Source organism: Cnephaeus nilssonii (genome assembly GCF_951640355.1).
Source record: "Cnephaeus nilssonii genome assembly, chromosome: 17".
NCBI lineage: Eukaryota > Metazoa > Chordata > Mammalia > Chiroptera > Vespertilionidae > Cnephaeus > Cnephaeus nilssonii.
Window position 1 is genome coordinate 45,735,569 of NC_137088.1, and position 19,032 is coordinate 45,754,600.

At 47.9% G+C, this 19,032-nt stretch overlaps 2 protein-coding genes and 1 pseudogene across 4 annotated transcripts in view; 2 read left to right on the plus strand and 1 right to left on the minus strand.

Moving 5' to 3' along the window:
* Nucleotides 1-509: 509 nt before the first annotated feature.
* Nucleotides 510-3,354, minus strand: LOC307113451 (aldehyde dehydrogenase family 3 member A2-like; the record flags this gene model as incomplete). Its single annotated transcript, XM_079795069.1, is given in 5 exon segments — nucleotides 510-539; nucleotides 541-578; nucleotides 815-1,238; nucleotides 1,240-2,040; nucleotides 3,322-3,354. Coding segments are annotated over 5 exon segments (1,326 nt in total).
* Nucleotides 3,355-8,454: 5,100 nt separating this feature from the next.
* Nucleotides 8,455-13,337, plus strand: LOC307113452 (large ribosomal subunit protein uL16-like; annotated as a pseudogene). Its single transcript has 2 exons — nucleotides 8,455-8,475; nucleotides 12,711-13,337. The product of its transcript is annotated as a large ribosomal subunit protein uL16-like (transcript).
* Nucleotides 13,338-17,962: 4,625 nt separating this feature from the next.
* The window catches only part of ABHD6 (abhydrolase domain containing 6, acylglycerol lipase), a 53,401-nt gene continuing 52,331 nt past the window's right edge, over nucleotides 17,963-19,032 (plus strand). Inside the window, exon 1 of one of the 2 annotated variants that reach the window (XM_079794562.1) lies at nucleotides 17,963-18,090. The gene's annotated coding sequence lies outside the window, so the exon portion shown is untranslated. The remainder of the gene's footprint in view (nucleotides 18,091-19,032) is intronic. The other variant, XM_079794563.1, reaches the window with a different exon arrangement.

A 19,032-nucleotide genomic window follows, 5' to 3' on the forward strand; every position in this document is an offset into this window, starting at 1 on the left:
TGAACTCTTGAAAGTTTCCAGAGTGATGGAGGCAACAGCAGGGACGGGGTGGGGTGTCCCATGTCCCATGAACTAGGGGGAGGCAGTCCCTGAGCTGGTTCTGAGACTCCTTTAAGCTCCCAGGGAATGCAGGGGTAGCTCCAGACATCCTCCTTCCCTGGCCCCAATCCGGGCAGCACAGTCTAGAGTAGGTTCTGAGTGTCCTCAGTGGGGAATGCTGGGATTTGGCTGACATGCAAGTTGCATTAATGGTGCTTGGCAATGACGTCAGGGTTGACTACAGTGCTGCATATTTTCTTTCCATTTTTGGTAGGATGCTAAAACTATGGGTTCATTAAGCAGCACAGTCTAGAGTAGGTTCTGAGTGTCCTCAGTGGGGAATGCTGGGATTTGGCTGAAATGCAAGTTGCATTAATGGTGCTTGGCAATGACGTCAGGGTTGACTACAGTGCTGCATATTTTTTCCCCCATTTTTGGTAGGATGCTAAAACTATGGGTTCATTAACTACTTAACAGAGGAATGATTCAGTGGAGGCATCGAGGAGGCTGAACAGGATCACTCTTCAGGAGTATACAGCCTTGACCAGAACAGCGGCCACCACGCCCAGGACGATGAGGAGCAGGAGACTGAGTTTTCCTTTGCTGAATCGTTTCAAAAGGAAGAATTTTGCCCAATCCACCTTTGACTGGCTGTTGGGGGGCTATCTGAGTTTGTTAGCACCTTTTCTCTTTAAACTTTTCAATAAACAGGGACGTTGATGAGAAAAGGAATCGAAACTATGCTTTCCGTGATAAGCTCCCATCCCACTGGAACCCACGCCCCCGAAGAGCAGAGAGCTGAGCATGAAGTGGATGATCACGTCGTTGACCGTGACACCCCCGCTGGACGTGCAGTCAATCATCCGCCGGACAAGCTTGTTGTTATGAGAAAACACGTAGAAAGCCAATGGCTTTTCGCGATCATTTATGAACTTTATGGCTTCATCTGCATTCTTCACAGGCACTATTGGAAGAATTGGTCCAAAAATTTCTTCTCGCATCACCCTGGTTTCAAGATCAACGTCAGTAAGTACTGTTGGGGCGATGTAGCGGGTGGCTTCATCAGTCTCCCCACCAAACGCTACCTTCTGTCCTTCAAGCAAACTCAGGAGCCTCTTAAAATGACGAAGATTGACGATCCTTTTATAATCGGGAGATTCTTTTATATTTTCTCCATAAAACTCCTTCACAGTTTCCTTTAATCTTCTGCACGATTTGACCCTGGAGAGATGGTTCACAGAGAATGTAGTCGGGAGCAATGCAGTTCATGTACTTCCCCCAGGCTATGAGTCTGCAGGCGATGTCCAGGTCACAATCTCTGTCGATGTAGCACGGACTCTTCCCTCCCAGTTCCAGAGTCACAGGGGTCAGATGCTTGGCAGCAGCTGCCATGACAATTTTTCCAACCGCAGTGCTTCCAGTGTAGAGAATGTGGTCAAATCGCTGCTTCAGGAGCTCGGTGGTTTCCTCAGCGCCACCATTAACCACAACATACAGGTCCTGGTCTAAATACTGGGGGAGGAGCTTAGCCAAGATGTTGGCTGTATTTTCGCTTACTTCAGAAGCCTTGATAATCACAGCATTTCCTGCAGCAATGGCTCCTATCAGTGGCTGCATGGTGAGAGCGAAGGGGTAGTTCCAAGCCCCTATAATCAGGACGACCCCCAGGGGCTCTGGCTGGACGTAGGCCTCATCCGTCAAGGTGAGCAGGTTCTTCTTGGCTGGGTTAGCAGTAATCCACTCAGGAAGCTGCTCCAGCACGAGATCAACTTCCCCAAGAATGGTAATGACTTCCTGGCTGTGTGCATTCAGCTCACTCTTGCTCAGGTCCGAGGCGTTGGCCGCCAGGATGTCCCTCTCGCGCTCCTGCACCATCCTGCGCAGCGCCTCCAGCTGCTGCAGCCGGAACCTCAGGGGGCGCGAGCGGGCAGGTCCAGGCTGGGGTGCAGCCTCCCGACCCGACAGGTAGGGAATTGGGGGGGGGGGGGATCCCGGAGCGGCCTAGGTGCCGGTGGGGTGGGGGGAGCCGATCAGTGTAAATCTTGGACTCAAACCTTCTGGACCCACCATTGGCCACCGTATTATCTGGACTATTGTGACTTCTCTGTGGAGTTGGGGAGGGTGACCAACCATCTCGTTTGCCTGAGGCTGAGGGGGCGCTTTCGGTGTAAAAGCAGGGCAAGTCCCGAGCTAATCTGGATGAGCTGGTCACCATAGTGTTGGAACAGGGGCAGCAGGAGGGGAATAGGCAGGTGGGAGAGGACTAGCCAACTTCTGTTTACACGTTTAGTAATGCTTAGAGCAAGTTTATGAAGTCCACACCATCGTACCCTTGTTTATAGAGAAAGCGAATCCTGGGTTCCCAGGCCTGCCTGCACAGCCTCAGAGATCACACGTGTAAATGTAGTGACATGAAGTCTCAAGACTATATTTGTAATTAATTCTCAGAGATTGGAAGCTGACTCCTCTGGAAGCAGAAGTCATTGGAACTTATGTTTCCATGGAGACCAGTCATATCCAATCAGGCTGTGTTCACATACATGTATAGCCGCAATGGAGGGGAGCTGCCGTCACTGAGAAGAGGTGTATTTCTTAAGGAAAAGACGCTCAGCAGCACTTTCCCGAACACCCCCCAATGCCCATTCCATCATTTGCAACTGCAGTGGAGTCTCCATAGCAGTCTGCAAAATGTCAGTCTTACACAAGCCCTAACGGTGCTCATGGAGCACCATGGGGAGCAGTGGTTGAGAGCATGGATTCAGGAGACAAGTTTGCACCAATTGCTGACTATGTGAACTTGGGCAAGTCACCTAAGCTTAGCTCCCTCATGTGTTAAACTGTGGACATAACAACACCATAGGCTGTGGCTGCTGTAAAGATGAAAACAAATGGGATAATGCATGCAAAGCACAATGCCCAGTACCAGGACAGAGCAGGCAATTCAGAAATGTACACTCGCACCCGGCCAGTGTGGCTCAGTGGTTGAGCATCAACCATGAACCAAGAAGTCCCCGTTTCGATTCCTGATCAGGGCACATGCCTAGGTTGCAGGCTCCATCTGCAGTGGGGGGTCGGGAGGTGCACGAGGCAGCCAATCAATTATTCCAGCTCTCTATCCCTCTCCCTTCCTCTCTCTAAAATCAATAAAAACATATTTTTAAAAGAGGAAAAAAAAAAGAAATGTACACTAGCTACTAATTAATTGCCACTTGCCCACCCTACGGCTTCAAATAAAAATAATCCACTTGGGAACTAACACGAAGGAGCAGGTGATATCTATACCTCACGACTGGCTTCTAGCTTCACCTGCCCCATCCTTCTCTGCTCTGTCCCAATATCCATCCTGCTTCTGAGTCTTTGGCCTGTTCATGATCAAACTTGGTTCCTCCTGCTCCTGGCCCCTTTGGGTACCCAGTACTCCCAGTTCCCAGAACCCCAGCCTGGGCACCAGGACCACAGCCTGAAGGGAGACCAGGCTGTGATCCATGCCTACAGATGCGTGCCCTGGCTCCCTGCAGGGCCTCAGCAGGCCCGAGAAGAGACAAAATGGGAACAATGAGGATGCTTTGTCCTTTTGATAAGTTAAATCAGGTAGCATCATGATTTAGATGGCATAATGTGACGCACATCTTTGAAAGTTTCATTATGATGTTCATGTTTACATGGTGGGGTGCTTAAAGACTCAGGCGAGACACCAGGAACAGCTAAGAGGGACAGATCTTGGAACAGCGATGTGGGTGATGTTTATGCTGATAAGAAGCCTGTGAGGCATCCAGCAAGAAGCCCGGGAAAATGTGTGTTTTCTTAGTAAGAAGAATTCTGGCCCCTGGCCAGGTGACTCAGTTGGTTAGAGGAGCAGTGGTCGGCAAACTCATTAGTCAACAGAGCGGCGAGCTGCATGTGGCTCGCGAGCCGCGGTTTGCCGACCAATGGGTTAGAGCATCGTTCTGATACACCAAGGCTGTGGATTCAATCCCCTAACCCCGGTCAAGGCACATACAAGAATCAACTAATGAATGCATAAGTAAGTGGAACAATATATCTATGTTCCTTCCTCTCTCTCTCTCTCTCTCTCTCTCTCTCTCTCTCTCAAAATAAATTTTAAAATTTTTTTTAAAGAATTCTGCCCTACACACACACACACCCCTCTGCTGGTAACCTTCACCCGTTTATTCCCAGCCTACATTTGGGGTCTTCATAGTCTATTTCCCACCACTGATCTTTGACTATTCAAAGAGCTTTCAGGCCCGTCTAAGGACCACGCAGCCCAGTAAATGCTTGGTGCATGAAGAGCGATGATGCCGATAGCTCATATTCTGCCAGGTGCAGTGCTGACCTTGAAACGCAATGTTCAGCTTGATCTTCTCTGCAGCCCTTTGATGTTAGTAACATCGTTGATTCTTCATCAGCATCCCCTATTTCCACATGAAGAAACTCAGTTTTATATAGACAAGTAGCCAGTCACTCACCTTTACAGAGACCAAGCTAATAAAGTGGCAGGGGTGGACTTGATGAAGCCAGAGCCCACTGCCTTCACCTGAGATGCGTTCCACTGACTCAAACACTTGGAGCTTGGGTTTTGTTATATCTGTGCTGCCGTCTGTGGATCTGGGCCAGCCCAGCAGCCATGAGGCCCAGTTCAGTGCCTGCAGCCCGTTTGCTTGGAGTGCCATATATCCCCAGTCTCAATCCACATGGTTCAGGGAGGCAGGGAAGGATTTTGTAAACATGACACAAAAAGCACTAAATGTAAAGGATAATTCGATGAAATTAAAATGAATGCTTGTTGATTCAAAAACACTAAAGAAAGTGAAAAGCCACAAACTGGGAGAAGATCATTTCAACACACATAACTACGAACCATTAAGACATAGACAATTAGAAAAATGGGGAAATGACAGGAACTGGTATTTCACAGACACAGAAACATGAATGGCAAATAAACATATGGAAAATTGCTCAAGCCCATTAGTCATGGACATGAAGATTAAGATCACAAAGAGGTACTATTTCACAAACACTAGGTTAGAAAAAAGTCTGATTGTGCCAAGTATTGGCAAGATCCTAAAGATAATTTCTTATATTGTCTTCTAAAAGGTTAAAATTTTGCCTTTTATAGTAAAGTCTGTAATCTATCTTGAATAAATGGGGGTTGGGGTGGGGCATGAGAAAGTTGTTTTAGTCCCTATTTTTCTACATGAATAATCAATTGTCCCAGCACTTTTTGCTGAATTGACCCTCCTATATCCCCACTGATCTGAAATGTCACCTTTACATAGACCAAGTTTCCCTACATGCATGGGTTCATTTCTGGGGTTTCTGTTCTGTGTCATAAATGTCATGATCTATCCCTATATGAATACTTACTGCCTTATTAACTATCTATATATATAAAAAGCCAGGAACCAGAATGCTGGAACCACCGGAATGACCAGAACAGCCGGTCACTATGACGCCCACTGTGGCTGGCCAACTGGCCCAATCAGGAGTGGGCCAGCCAGCCAACATCCCGTGGCCCCTCCTCCTGGCCAACCCTGCCCCCGATGGCCCCCTCCCAATCAGGGGTGAGGCCGGTCAACCTCCCATATCCCCTCCTCCCTGCCAGCCCAGCCCCGATTGGTCCCCATTGGGGCGAGCCAGCCAGACCCCACCCGTGCATGAATTCGTGCACCAGGCCTCTAGTATTTTTATAAGTCTTGATATCTACTTTTTCTTCTCCATTGGGAGTATTGTGGCTTCTCTTGGACCTTTGTTTTTCCATATGAAGTTTAGAATCAGCTCATCATCTTCTAGAAAAGCCCTGTTGAGATTTTGATTGAAATTGTTTCTGATTTTGAAGGAAGCATTTCTAAATTTCATTATTTACAATGATATTGGTTGTAGTTTTTTTTTGTTTGTTTGTTTGTTTTATGTGTTTGTTTTTTTTTGGTAGATGCCTTTTAACTGGTTAAGGAAGTTCTCTTCTTAGTTTCCTATGAGTTATTACCATGAGGGACTGTCAAGTGTTATTTTTTGTTTATTTTTTTATTTATTTTCCTTCATATAGAGTTTATTGGGGTGACACTGGCTAACAAAATTATACAGGTTTCAGGGATACAATTCTATAATACATCATCTGTGCACTGTATTGTGAATTCACCACTTCAAGTCTCCATCCATCCCCCATTTATCTCCCTTTTACCCTCCTCTATTTCCCCTCCCCCAGGGCAATCACCACACTGTTGTCCATGTCCGTGAGTTTTTTTTCTCTTTTTTGCTCTATCCCTACACCCACTTGCCCCGCTATCCTGTCAAATGTTATTTTAAAAATTTGAATCTATTGACATGATCTTATAGTTCTCCTTTAACATGTTGATGTGGTTAACTACAGGAATATATTTCTTTTTTTAATTTATTTATTGGTTTTTAGAGAGAAAGGAAGGGAGAGAGAGAAACATTGATTTGTTGTTCTACTTATTTATACACTAGAGGCCCGGTGCATGAAATTTCTTGCACTGGGGGAGGGGTGTGTGTCCCTCAGCCTGGCCTGCGTCCTCTCACAGTCCAGGATCCCTTGGGGGATGTCTGCCTGCCTGTTTAGGCCCGCTCCCTGCTGCGGAGCGGGCCTAAGCCAGCAGGCAGACATCCATCTCGAAGTCCAGGGCCCCTCACTCCTTACTGTCCATCTGCAGTGGAGGCAAGAGAGGCTCCCGCCACCACCACTGCGCTCACCAGCTGTGAGCCTGGCTTCTGGCTGAGCCGAGCTCCCCCTGTGGGAGTGCACTGACCACCAGGGGGCAGCTCCTGCATTGAGCGTCTTCCCCCTGGTGGTCAGTGCGTGTCATAGCAACTGGTCATTCCGTCATTTGGTCGATTTGCATATTAGGGTTTTATTATATAGGATTTATTGGTTGCTCCTTGTATGTGCCCTGACCAGGAATCAAACCCGAAACCTTGCCATATCAGGATGATGCTCTAACCAACTGAGCTGCCCGGCCAGGGCAGGAATATATTTCTTAATGTTAAACTATTCTGGCATTGCTGGCATATACTTAACTTGATTATAATATATCATTATTTTTATATATTGCTGGCTTCAATGTGCTAATATTTCACTTAGGATTTTTGCTTCTATGCTTTTGAGTGATGTATAAGTAATATTGGTCTGATCTTGTTTTGATATTGAATTTAGACTGGCATCTTAGAGGGAGGTGGGATGTGTTCTCTCTCTTCCTATTTTCCAAAAGAGCTTATGAGAGAGTAGAATGATCTATTCCTTGAAAGTTGAGACTTGCTTCTAGGACCATCTGGACTTGATGTTTCCTTTAACTAAAGATTTCATCAATTTCTTTTTTTAAAAATATATTTTATGGATATTTTACAGAGTGGAAGGGAGAGGGATCGAGAGCTAGAAACATTTGATGAGAGAGAAACATCAATCAGCTGCTTCCTGCACACCCCACACTGGGGATGTGCCTGCAATCAAGGTACATGCCTTGACTGGAATCGAACCTGGGACCCTTCAGTCCACAGGTCGACGCTCTATCCACTGAGCCAAACCAATTAGGGCTCATAAATCTACACTAACAAAAGAGAAACATGCAAATTAACCATACCTCTGCTATGCCCACCAGCCAATCAAGAGCAAGTATGCAAATTAACCCAACAAAGATGGCTGCAGCCACGGAGCTGGAGTGAGCAGGAGGCTTGGGTTGCCCCGGCGATGGAGGAAGCCAAGCTTCCCACCCGCCCTGGCCAGCCCTGGCCTCTGCTCAAGGCTACAAAGTTTCAATTATAGAAGATAAATAAATCCCAGATACCTGCTTCCAGCTGGCCCTGGCCTCCGCTCAAGGCTACAAAGTTTCAATTATAGAAGATAAATAAACCCCAGATACCTGCTTCCAGCTGGCACTGGCCTCTGCTCAAGGAGGCACTGAAAAAAAAAAAAGGAAAAAAAGGAGGGGCTGGGAGCCTGGGTCGCTGGGGGTCATGGCCAGCCTGAAAATGGCCCTCAGCCCCTTACCCAGGCTGACCACACCCCCATGGGGTGAGGGTCCCTGCTGGGTGGATTGGCCAGCCTGCAAACAGCCATCAGCCCCTCACCCAGGCTGGTCACGCCCCCCCAGCGGGTACCCTCACCCCATGTGGGCGTGGCCAGTCTGCAAACCACCACAGGCCCCTCGCCCAGGCCTCCCCATGCCCCAAGGGAACCCCCACCCTGATTCAGGACACCCTTCAGGGCAAACCAGCCAGCTCCCACCCGTGCACCAGGCCTCTATCTATACTAATAAAAGGCTAATATGCTAATTGGACTGGGAGACCTTCCAGGAGACCTTCCAGACGTTCTTCTGGACAAAGCCATGGTGGTGGGGCCAAGGTAGAGGCGGTTAGAGGCCAAGAGGGGAGGGCAGTTGTGGGTGATCAGGCCAGGATGGGATGGCAGTTGTGGAAGATCTGGTTGGTTGGGGGTGGGGCCGTTGGGGGTAAGCAGACCAGTAGGGGGGCCAGTTGGGGGCAAGCAGGCCGTCAGTGGGGGTCAGTTGGAGGTGGTCAGGACAGTGGGGGGGGGGCAGTTTGGAGTTAGCAGGCCAGCAGGGAGGCAGTTGGGGGTGAGCAGGCTAGTGGGGAGGGGAGGTGGGGGTGAGCGGGCCAGCAGGGGTGGCAGTTGGGGGCAAGCACTCTGGCACAGGGAGCAGTTGGGGGTGAGCAGGCCAGCAGGCCGAGTGGTTAGGGGCAATCAGACAGGCAGGCAGGCAGGTGAGCGGTTAGAAGCCAGCAGTCCCGGATTGCGAGAGGGATGTCTGACTGCCAGTTTAGGCCCGATCCCTGTAAACTGGCAGTAGGACATCCTTCGAGGGGTCCCAGATTGGAGAGGGTACAGGCCGGGCTGAGGGAACCACCCCCCCCTCGTGCATGAATTTTGTGCACTGAGCCACTAGTTTCTTTAATAATATAAAATTCATGTTTTCTATAGTTTAGAACTGAGATTTTGCTAGTGAATTGAACTTTTAATCATTATTGTAGTGATCCTTTCTATCCTTAGTAATGTTTTTTTTATCAGTCTATGCTATCTAATATTACATAACTATGCTCGCTTCCTTTTGAGTAGTATTGTCAGGTATATCATTTTCCACACTTTCACTTTCAACCTTTCCAAATTCCTATGTTTTAGAAGTGCTTCTTGAAATAGTGACTTAGATTTTTAAACATCCGGTTTGACAATTTCCAACTTTTAACTGATGAGTTTGGTTAATTTACATTTACTGAATTAGTATATCTGGACTTATTTTTACTATCTTTCTTGCAAGTATGGAGTCTTGCTTTTTTAATACTTCTTTGGGGTTGAATGTTGTTTATTTGCTTTTTTTATTGGCTTATGCTATCTTCCCCCCTACTCCCCCCCCCCCCCCCGCCTTTTACTGGTTTGAAAGTTACATAAATATTTGTATTATATTACAAATACTATTGACATTTTACCACACCTATTTAACAAAGGCTAAAGTTAATATTTTAATTCCCTTCCCACACAAATGCAAAGTCATTCGAACACTTTAACTCTGATCACCTCTTAATTTATGCTGCCCAGTATTTTGGTTCTGACTTGTTTAAACCTATACTTTTTTTTATTGTTGTTGTCAACATTATTGTTTTGTACAGAAAATTTTGTTTAGATTCACTGTATTTACCAATTTCTTCACTCATGATTTCTCCTTGCATTTCGATTCTAAATTGGGTCATTTTTCTTCTTTCTGAAGTGCATCTCTGAAGTTCATTTAGTTAAGTCTTCCAGTCGAAAATTCATCTTGTTTTTTCAGTATTTTACCCTCATTCTAGAGATGCTGACTATCCAATCCTCAGTCTTTGAAGATATTTCTACTATCTTTTTGCTTCTGGTGTTGCCATCGAGTAATCTGCTCATAGTCTATTTAATTCCTTCTTTTATGATTATTCTCTCTAGCTGCTTTTAAGATCTTTGTTTTTAGTGTTCCCAGTCTCACTACAATGTTTCTTGGTATTATTTTTCCTACTTTAGATATGTTATGCTTTGTGTATCTGTGGATTCATGTCCTTTTTCTACCCTGGAAATTCTTAGCAATTCCTACCTCAAATAAGGCCTCTCCTTTTTTATCTCTGTGGTGCTGATTAAATGGATTTTGATCTTCTCAGTCTATCCTGCATATTCCATATCTTTTCAAAAATATTTTCATGTCATATCACTCCATGCTGAATTCTATGTAATCGCTTCAAATATGTTTCCCAAATCACTGTTTGGTTAATCATATCTATGGGAATCCTGGGTGCTTTCTTACAGAAAGCATCCTTGTTTTGTTTATGGTTGGAAGGGAGTGAAGGAATGCTACCCATCTGAAACCATTTGGCTCATTTAAAGGGTCCTGATAAGTATGGGACTCTAGGTTCAGCTACTCTACATGAGAGCTGGATGAGATCTCTCAATATTGGTTAGGCCAGTGGTCAGCAAACCGCGGCTCTCGAGCCACATGCGGCTCTTTGGCCCCTTGAGTTTTTAGCAAAGGCCAGCTTAGGAGTACCCTAATTAAGTTAATAGCAATGTACCTACCGATATAGTTTAAGTTTAAAAAATTTGGCTCTCAAAAGAAATTTCAATCATTGTATTGTTGATATTTGGCTCTGTTGACTAATGAGTTTGCCGACCACTGGGTTAGGGTCTGATTATACATTTGGTGTTGGGACAACCTTGCATTTCACATTTATTTGCTTTTCACTGTCCCCTCCTCTTATTTTGACACACATTCAGCCCAGCAACACGTGACAAAGTCTATTTTATCTAGGATAGAGGTGTTTTGAGAAAAAGCATGCTTCAGAATATCTGGTGTACCATATGTTGCGATGCAATTTGAATTTTAAAAGTCGAAAAGTGAGACTATTAAATTTCACCATGTTTTTTGGCATATTCCACATTATTGAAACAATTTGGAACCCAAATTTTCTCCCCAGCTTTTCCTGATTTAAAAATTGATGGCAAGTCTGGATTTTTGTTTTATCTAAATTCTTTTTTTTTCTTAATGTCAGAGAACTAGAGCATTCAGTTAGAAAATTGCTTCCACATAGATACATAGAACAGACTGACAGCTGTCAGAGCAGAGGAAGGCGGGGGTTGGGGAACTGGATGAAAAAAAGGTGAAGGGAATAAGCAAAAAAAAGCACCTTCGTGTGTGTGTGTGTGTGTGTGTGTGTGTGTGTGTGTGTGTGTGTATGTGTCACATAGACACTGACAACAGTATGTGATAGCCAGAGGGAAAGGAGGGTGGGGGAAGTAGAACTGGGCAAAGGGGGAATAAATGGTGATGGAGACTTGATGTTGAATGATGAGTGCACAATGCAGTATGCAGATGATATATTATTGAATTGTACACTTGAAACCTGTATGGTTTTATTAACCAATGTCACCTCAATAAATTCATTTTAATAAAAATAAAAGAAAATTGCTTCCAGTCTAATATTGTCAGATGAAAGAAAGTTGGGCCACAGTTTAACCTATGAATTCACTGGCCTGTGGTGTTATGCAGTCTAGATTGCTTTATCTTGCCCATAAACAGATAATAAACTGTTTTGTCCAAAGCCTACTACCGTCCGGGTTCTGTATGTAATCCAAATCTACTTACGCTAGTAACTGTGAAAAATCATCCCTTTGCCGTGATTATGCACAGTGAACCCACACAAGCCGTTGGTACATCTTTTGTTCCAGTTTAATAATCATGTGCAGAACTTTGCTAGAAATCCACACCAGACCACTTGGTCTCTGGATTTGTATATTAATCTTCCTCCCTGCTTGACATGGGACCCTCACTCTAATTAGAGACTTCTGGCTTCTGAGATCATTTCTAAATACCCTCTTGGTACCCTGGGCAGTGCTTTCTCTTGACCTGACACACTGAACTAATTAAAACGGCTGAGTGTTCTTCCCCTGTCCTTTCTTCCTGCCCTGGGCTTGGTTTCTCTCTCTGTGATATCCTAACCTGACCAAATGGAAGCTCTTTCTCCGAGATGCAGACGAAGTAAAATAGGAAACTGGTAGCTTTGGTTTCCCTCTGACATCTGTTACCATCACATGTGCTCATTTCCTTTTTTATTCATCTTCTGGATCCAAATGTGAATTTAATAAATTAAAATCTTCCTGGCTTTAGAATTTCAGTCTCAACCACTCTGAGCGTTCATTTCCCTTGCCTCTTGTTAAAGGTCTAGGTTAATTTTTTGGAAATTTCTGACCTTCCAACTTACATACAGGTGCTTGGGCAACCTGACCCGGAGCTCCTTGTGCAGGCCGAGGTCTCCCCTTTCCTTCCATCCTCTCTGGCTAGTGCTGTGCTCAACTGGCATTTTCAGTAATTTCAGAGCCTCCTTATTATTGAGTCCTTCCTCCCATGACCATATGCTACATTTGACATAGGCTGACTTGTTTTCTGACCTACTTTTATTACTTAAGTCTTGCATTGATATTCCTTTTTCAGGTGTAAAAAACATCCTGTAATTTTCTTGTAATCTGTAATCTATGCCTTGAGAGAAGGATGTGTCTTATGTATCTTCCCCAGCTTGGGTCCTATACATAAGCAGATGCTCGATAAACATTTCATTCATAAACAAATGAATCTCTTTCCCTTCGGCGTGCCACTGAAGATTCTGATGTCGCCATGGGCTGCCAACCTGGCTAGTGTTACAGGTGTTCTAAGAACAAGCAGCCATACCCAGAGTCTCGCTTCTGCTGAGGTGTCCCTGATGCCAACATCCACCTCATTGACCTGGTGCGGAAGAAGACAGGAGTGAAGGAGCTCCCATTCTGTGGCCACATGGCGCCCGATGAACATGGCGCCCGTTTTTGTGCCAACAAGTACATGGTGAAAAGCGGTGGCAAAGATGGCTTTCACCTCCGAGTGCGGCTCCACCCCTCCCACGTCATCTGCATCAACAAGATGTCCTGCAGAGGGGCTGACAGGCGAGTGCCTTTGGAAAACCCAGGGCACAGAGGTCAAGTCATCATATCCATCCGCACAAGCTGCAGAACAAGGAGCATGTGACTAGGCCCTGCACAGAGCCAAGTTCAAGTTCCCCGGCCACCAAAAGACCCACATCTCCAAGAAGAGGGGCTTTGCTGAGTTTAATGCGGATGAGTTTGAAGACATGGTGGCTGAGAAGCAGCTCATTCCAGATGGCTGTGGGGTTAAATGCACCCCTAACCTGGTCCCCTGGACAAATGGTGGGCCCTGCACTCCTCCTTACACCCACCAATAAATCCTAATTCCTGTTCAAAAGAAGAAAGAAATGAATTAGCAATATTTTGAGTTGTTTAGAAAGAAGATGCTTTTTCTGCCTAAAAATATTCATAGTTCATAGATTTCTAGATACAATCTCTTTCAAGGTCAGACTTTGTCATATCTTTCTTATTTATTTGTTGTTGTTAATCCTCACCTGAGGATATTTTTCCATTGATTTTTAAGGAGAGTGGAAGAGAGAGGGAAAGACAGAGAGGAACATCAATGGGAGAGGAACACTGATAGATCCTCCCTTCCCCCAACTGATGGACAGAGTATGACGTAAACTCCACCTGCAGCCGGACATTCCTGAACACCTTATATGGACTGTACATTGAACCACCAATCAGCACCTGCCATATACCCTAAGCCCCCAATTCCTAAATCCCTAGGCCCCTAACCATGTGCCTTACATGAAACCACCAATCAGCGTGTGCTGAGTGCCCTAAGCCCCGTCCCCTCTTTTCCTCCCCTTAAAAGGCACTCTCACCCCGGCACACGCTCTCTCTCTCTCTCTCTCTCTCTCTCTCTCTCTCACCCTTTTTCCCTCTGGAAGACGGCCCGGCAGGGTGATCTCCAATAAAGCCTGTATCCTGGTATCCCATGATCTGTTTCATCTTTCAAACACATTGATTGGTTGCCTCCTGCACGAGCCCGACCAGAGCCCAGGCAGGGAAGGAACCTGCAACCAAGGCACATGCCCTTGACTGGAATTGAACCCGGGACCCTTTGGTCAGAGGCCGACGCTCTATCCACTGAGCCAAACCGGCTAGGGCTATTTATTTTTTAAATATATTTTTATTGATTTCAGAGAGGAAGAGAGATAGAAACATCAATGATGAGAATCCTTGGTGGCCTGCTTCCACACCCCCTACTGGGGATCAAGCCTGCATCTAGGCATCTGCCCTGATGGGAATCGAACCATGACCTCCTGGTTCATAGGTCTACACTCAACCACTGAGCCACACCGGCTGGGCTCATATTTAATTCCATTACTGGTTATGGCAGCAGGCATCTTAATGGTTAGAATGCAGACTTTGTGTTCAGACCTACACAACATGGTTTGGATTCTGACAGTATCACTTACTAGTCATGTAACCGTGGGTAGGTTATTTAACCTCTCTGAGTCTCAATTTCCTCATCTGTGAAATGCAGCCAACAATAATACACACCTCACAGGTTCAGTGAGATAATGCACGTGAAGTACTGAACACAGAATGACTAATTAATGTCTGCTTGCTCTGTGCCACTCATCATGCTAGTCCCTGGGGATATGGAGGTGAAAAAAAAGAATTCACAACTAAGTGGGGTCAAAATGAATAAATAAATCATCATCTACAATGTGCTACAGGGTATGGATGATGGGACAACTAATTTTTCAGAGGTAATCAGGGAAGGCTGCTGCAAGGTGGTGATATCTGAATTGCACATGGGCCCAGCGCTCGGTGGTTGGCTCACAGTTGCCATGCAATACATGATTGGAGAATGAATCATGCAAATTGCTCACAGGCCAGGGATGCTGCCAGCTGACATCTGAGTACACAGAGTACCTTGTGTTTTTCATTTTTCTCCTACATGCATTTCCATGTGCTGACATGGCCTTTGTATTTGTTGTTATTCATGATTCCATCATAATCTGTGTGTGACCCCTGATGGAATAGTTTCTAATATTTTCTTATTATTAAAAGACTCTAAGTTTTTGAGGGCAGCAAGTATGTCTTTGTTCACCCAAAGTGTACCTGGCATGAAGTGGTTGAATGAATGAATAAACTCCTTTGACTGCTGGCCCCACTATGTCCTGACTATGGGATCTTGAGTGAGTCACTTAACCTCTGTGCTTCAGTGTTCCCATCTGTAAAGTGGGTTAGCACATCTCACAGGTGGTGGTGAGAACTAAGTGAGATGATGCACAGGGCCCAGCAGGTAATGCATGTGCCTTAAACAGCGGTGACCGTTGGCACCACTCAGCTCTAACTGGTATGCTGCCGAGTCCAGGAGAAGGTCACAAATGTGATAGGGTGAAGCCTGGGTGCTGCTGCACCTGCTGGCAGATGAGAGGTTCCAGAACTCCTTTCTAATGCTGGGGTGAGAGCTGTCAGATAATAAGGAGTCTCTATTTGGGATGCCATTAGGAATGTGGGTGGCCCCTTGGACTGCTCCCTGACCTCCCACCCTCCCCTGATTCTTTAGTGACATAGTTCAGGGCATTGCTGATTCAGAAAGGGTATTACAGGTGAGTCCCCTCATCGCCTCCGGCCTCCTTGGCTTCACTGTGAATCAGGGGGTGGGGGAGGGGGTAACTAAGGCTTCTCTCCTATCAGTCAAAAGGTGGGTAAGAGTCACAGAGAATGTGACTCCCACTGGGCTCAACTCAGTGTATCAAAATATAAAACTAGGGGGAGTCCTAACCAGTTTGGCTCAGTGGATAGAGCATCGGCCTGCGGACTGAAAGGTCCCAGGTTCGATTCCGGTCAAGGGCATGTACCTTGGTTGCGGGCACATCCCCAGTAGGAGGTGTGCAGGAGGCAGCTGATCAATGTTTCTAACTCTCTATCCCTCTCTCTTCCTCTCTGTAAAAAATCAATAAAATATATTTTTTTAAAAAAAAAACTAGGGGGGAAAGTCTCTATATTTAGAAACTTCAGACCCTAGGAGGCCTCTGAGGCTGCAGGCTATGAATTTAAAAAAGGGCAATTGCACCTTTTTAAGGTTTTGGAGAGGGAAAAAATTTAAATTTAAGAATTGTTTTCAAGTTTCTAATACACCAGGTAAAGTTTATGGATGGCTTCTGGGTAGGCCTTGTGGGAAGCCATTCATGCATTTCCTTCACTTATTTATTTATTCGCCCCCCTCAGCACCTTTTTGGGGGATGCACCCTGAGCCTAGATTGCTAAGTGGCTTGTGGGGATTGAAAGGATGGCCAACTTTATTCCTTGCTGCCTCTCTGGGCCTGCTCTGGGTGTGCTGGAAGACAGCTGGCGGGGGGAAGTTCGCAGTGAGGACAGATAAGGCCTGAGAGGTGGAACTCACCGAAGCTCTGAGAACAACTCCAGGAAGGGAGTCCAATGCAGCTCCTGAAGTCTGAGTGATAAGGTGGCCAACACCTTAGAGGGAGGTGATCCAGCCCCAGCCAGAGAGATTACCCCAAAGTGGGCTGGATTCCAGCCACCGTGACAGAGGCAGATTTGATGGGTGGTCACCAGTGGTGGCAGCGATGCCCCTTTGCCATGTCACTGGGAATTATCCACGCCCAATTCTTACAACCCAGGACCTGCCCAGCCACACTTGCCAGCCTGGAGGGCTTGTGAGTACAGGCTGGGAAGCTGTCTTTGTGGCGGACTGAAATGGCCCAGAGTCCTTCTGGGCACTGGTCCCATCTAGGTCCGGAGAGAGGCAGACAAGCCACGGACTCAGCTCTCAGCACAGCAGGAAGACCCCCTCACACAGAGCTCAGGGCATAGTAAACGCTTAGTAAATATTTGTTAAATGGATGCATAAACACTTGGATGGGAGAAGTCCCCACTGGAGTATGGCCCCACAGGGATTTAAGGAAGGCTTGCTGGAGGAAGTGACATTTTACTGAAGGCACAGAAGAGAGGAAGGAGTAGCCAGGCCAAGCAGGAAAGGAAGAGAGTTCCTTGGTGTAAGGACCAGCCCAGGCAAAAGCCTAGATGGTCCAGTTCAGCCTGCGTGGCCTTGCAATACTAGGAGATGAGGCTGAAGTGGTAAACTGAGGCCAGGTTGTTCAAAAGCCCAGGTTTGAGGCGGATAACTTGTCAGAAAACACCTCTGAATTTAACGAGTGATGAATTTTATGCTCCCCTCCTTACTTTTTGGCCCAGCGGGGTTTAATTGTCCTTAAAAGGAAGCAATGACCACGGAGGGGATCTAACCAGTGGTGTCTGAAAGGCCATTTTGCCCCCAGAGCTTTGGAGTCAGATGATCCCTGGTTGGCATCCCCAGTTCTGTCCTTTACAAGCTGAACCAGTTTCTTCGCCTTTCTTCTGAGCAAGGACGCCAACTACAAAGCCCACTTCCTGGTTTAAATGAGACAGCCCATGCTTTGTTGGCCTGTGTACCTGCCTGTCCCTCGCTTTCTCTCAACCCTTAGGTGGCAGCCACTGCGGCAGATGGTGCCCAGCAGCACCAAGCGCACAGTAGGTGCTCAGTGAATGCAAGAAGGCCTCCACGAATTCTGGTGTCACCTTGTGGAACAGTGATGCCTTGGGTTCCAATCCCTCCTCTGTGCCCTAAGTGAGCGCTTTAGGGGCAGGGGCAGGAGACTGGGTTCGGCCTTCTAAAGGGGTGCCGCGACCGCATGCCTCATTGAAATAAACGAGGCATGCGGCCCACCGTCCGCGAGTTTGACATGCTTGCGAAGGGGAACCCAGTAGGGGAACCCAGTAGGGGAACACAGTAGGCGCTCGCGCTCGCCCTTGGCTCTCGGAGACGGGTCGCTGGGGTTGGGTAGTGCGTGCTACTCTTTGCCCTTCGAGTGGAACGCTACGAGCCTGGGCGCGGAGGAGCTGCAAGTTCTCGCCCGGAGCCCTGGCGACGGGAACGCGGCCGCGGCGGCGGAGCAGCAGCTCTGGGGGCGGGGGCGGGCGGAGCCGGCGTTTCTGTCGGAGGACGCAGGCCAGCGCGTCGCGCCTTTAAGGCGTCCGCAGAGCCGGGCCGGGAGCGGAGAGCCGCGCGGGCCCCAGCGCTGCGGCCGGACCCGAGCCGCGGACTGTGCGGGAGCCGGGATCGTGCGGCGGGACCCAGGCGGCGGAGGTTAGGTCAGGTGAGCGCGGGCGGCGGGGCTGCGCGCCTGGGAGGGGGTGTCCGCCGGCTCCCCGATGACCCGGTGGCCTCCCGCGCTTCCCGAGTTCGGGCTGCTCGGCCTCCGCCCCGGCCTTCACCCCCGGGGTGAAGACGGGTCTAGGACCTGCACCCCCCTTTCCTCTCCATTCCCCCCACTCTGGCATCAGCCTCCACGCGCTCCCTTCCGGTACCCGGATAGGTTTGACATTCCCGAATCCCGGTTCCCCCACTTCCTGGGACCAGGATGCCTGCCTCCCTCCCCAAAGCCCGGGGACGAGGTGAGGACGGGTCGGGGACCTGCACCCTTTTTCTGCTCCTCTTCCCCACCAGTCGCGCCGGCACCAGCCCTTTGCGCCCCTCCCAGTGCCTGGCTGGTTTGTAGGCTCTTGCACCCCGTTCCTCCCACTTCCTAGGGAAGGGCTGCAGCTCGCCCTTCCAGCTGAAGTCACCTCCCGTCCAGCCCCGGACATCTGCACCCCTCCAGACCTCTCCCAGCCAGTACCTACCCCCAGCAGCCTTTCAGCTCCTCTTTCCTCAACCTGCCCGGGTCCCCTCGCCCTTGCGCCCCCTCCTCCTCGAAACCCTCGGGTCGGGAGGCTTGTTCTAACACCCTGACAGCTGGCGCCCACCCTGCAACCCCGGCATCCCTCGCCTACGCAGACTTCCTGCGGGTCTTGTACCAGTAAATGAGGATTGTGTAACGCCGCGCCGGCCGCAGGTCGAGCACGTGCAACATTTACATCCTTGAACCCGCAGACCTTGGGGGATGCCAAGTTGACTGAGGGAGGTAGAAAGGGAGGGAAAGGGTGCCAGAGGGTCTAGAGGTTGTGCATCTAGGGATAGGTATGTTGAGCGCTTCTTATGCCCCAGGGGCTGGATGGTTATGAAGAGGTCCCAACCGGAGCCTGAGGCCAGCATTGGC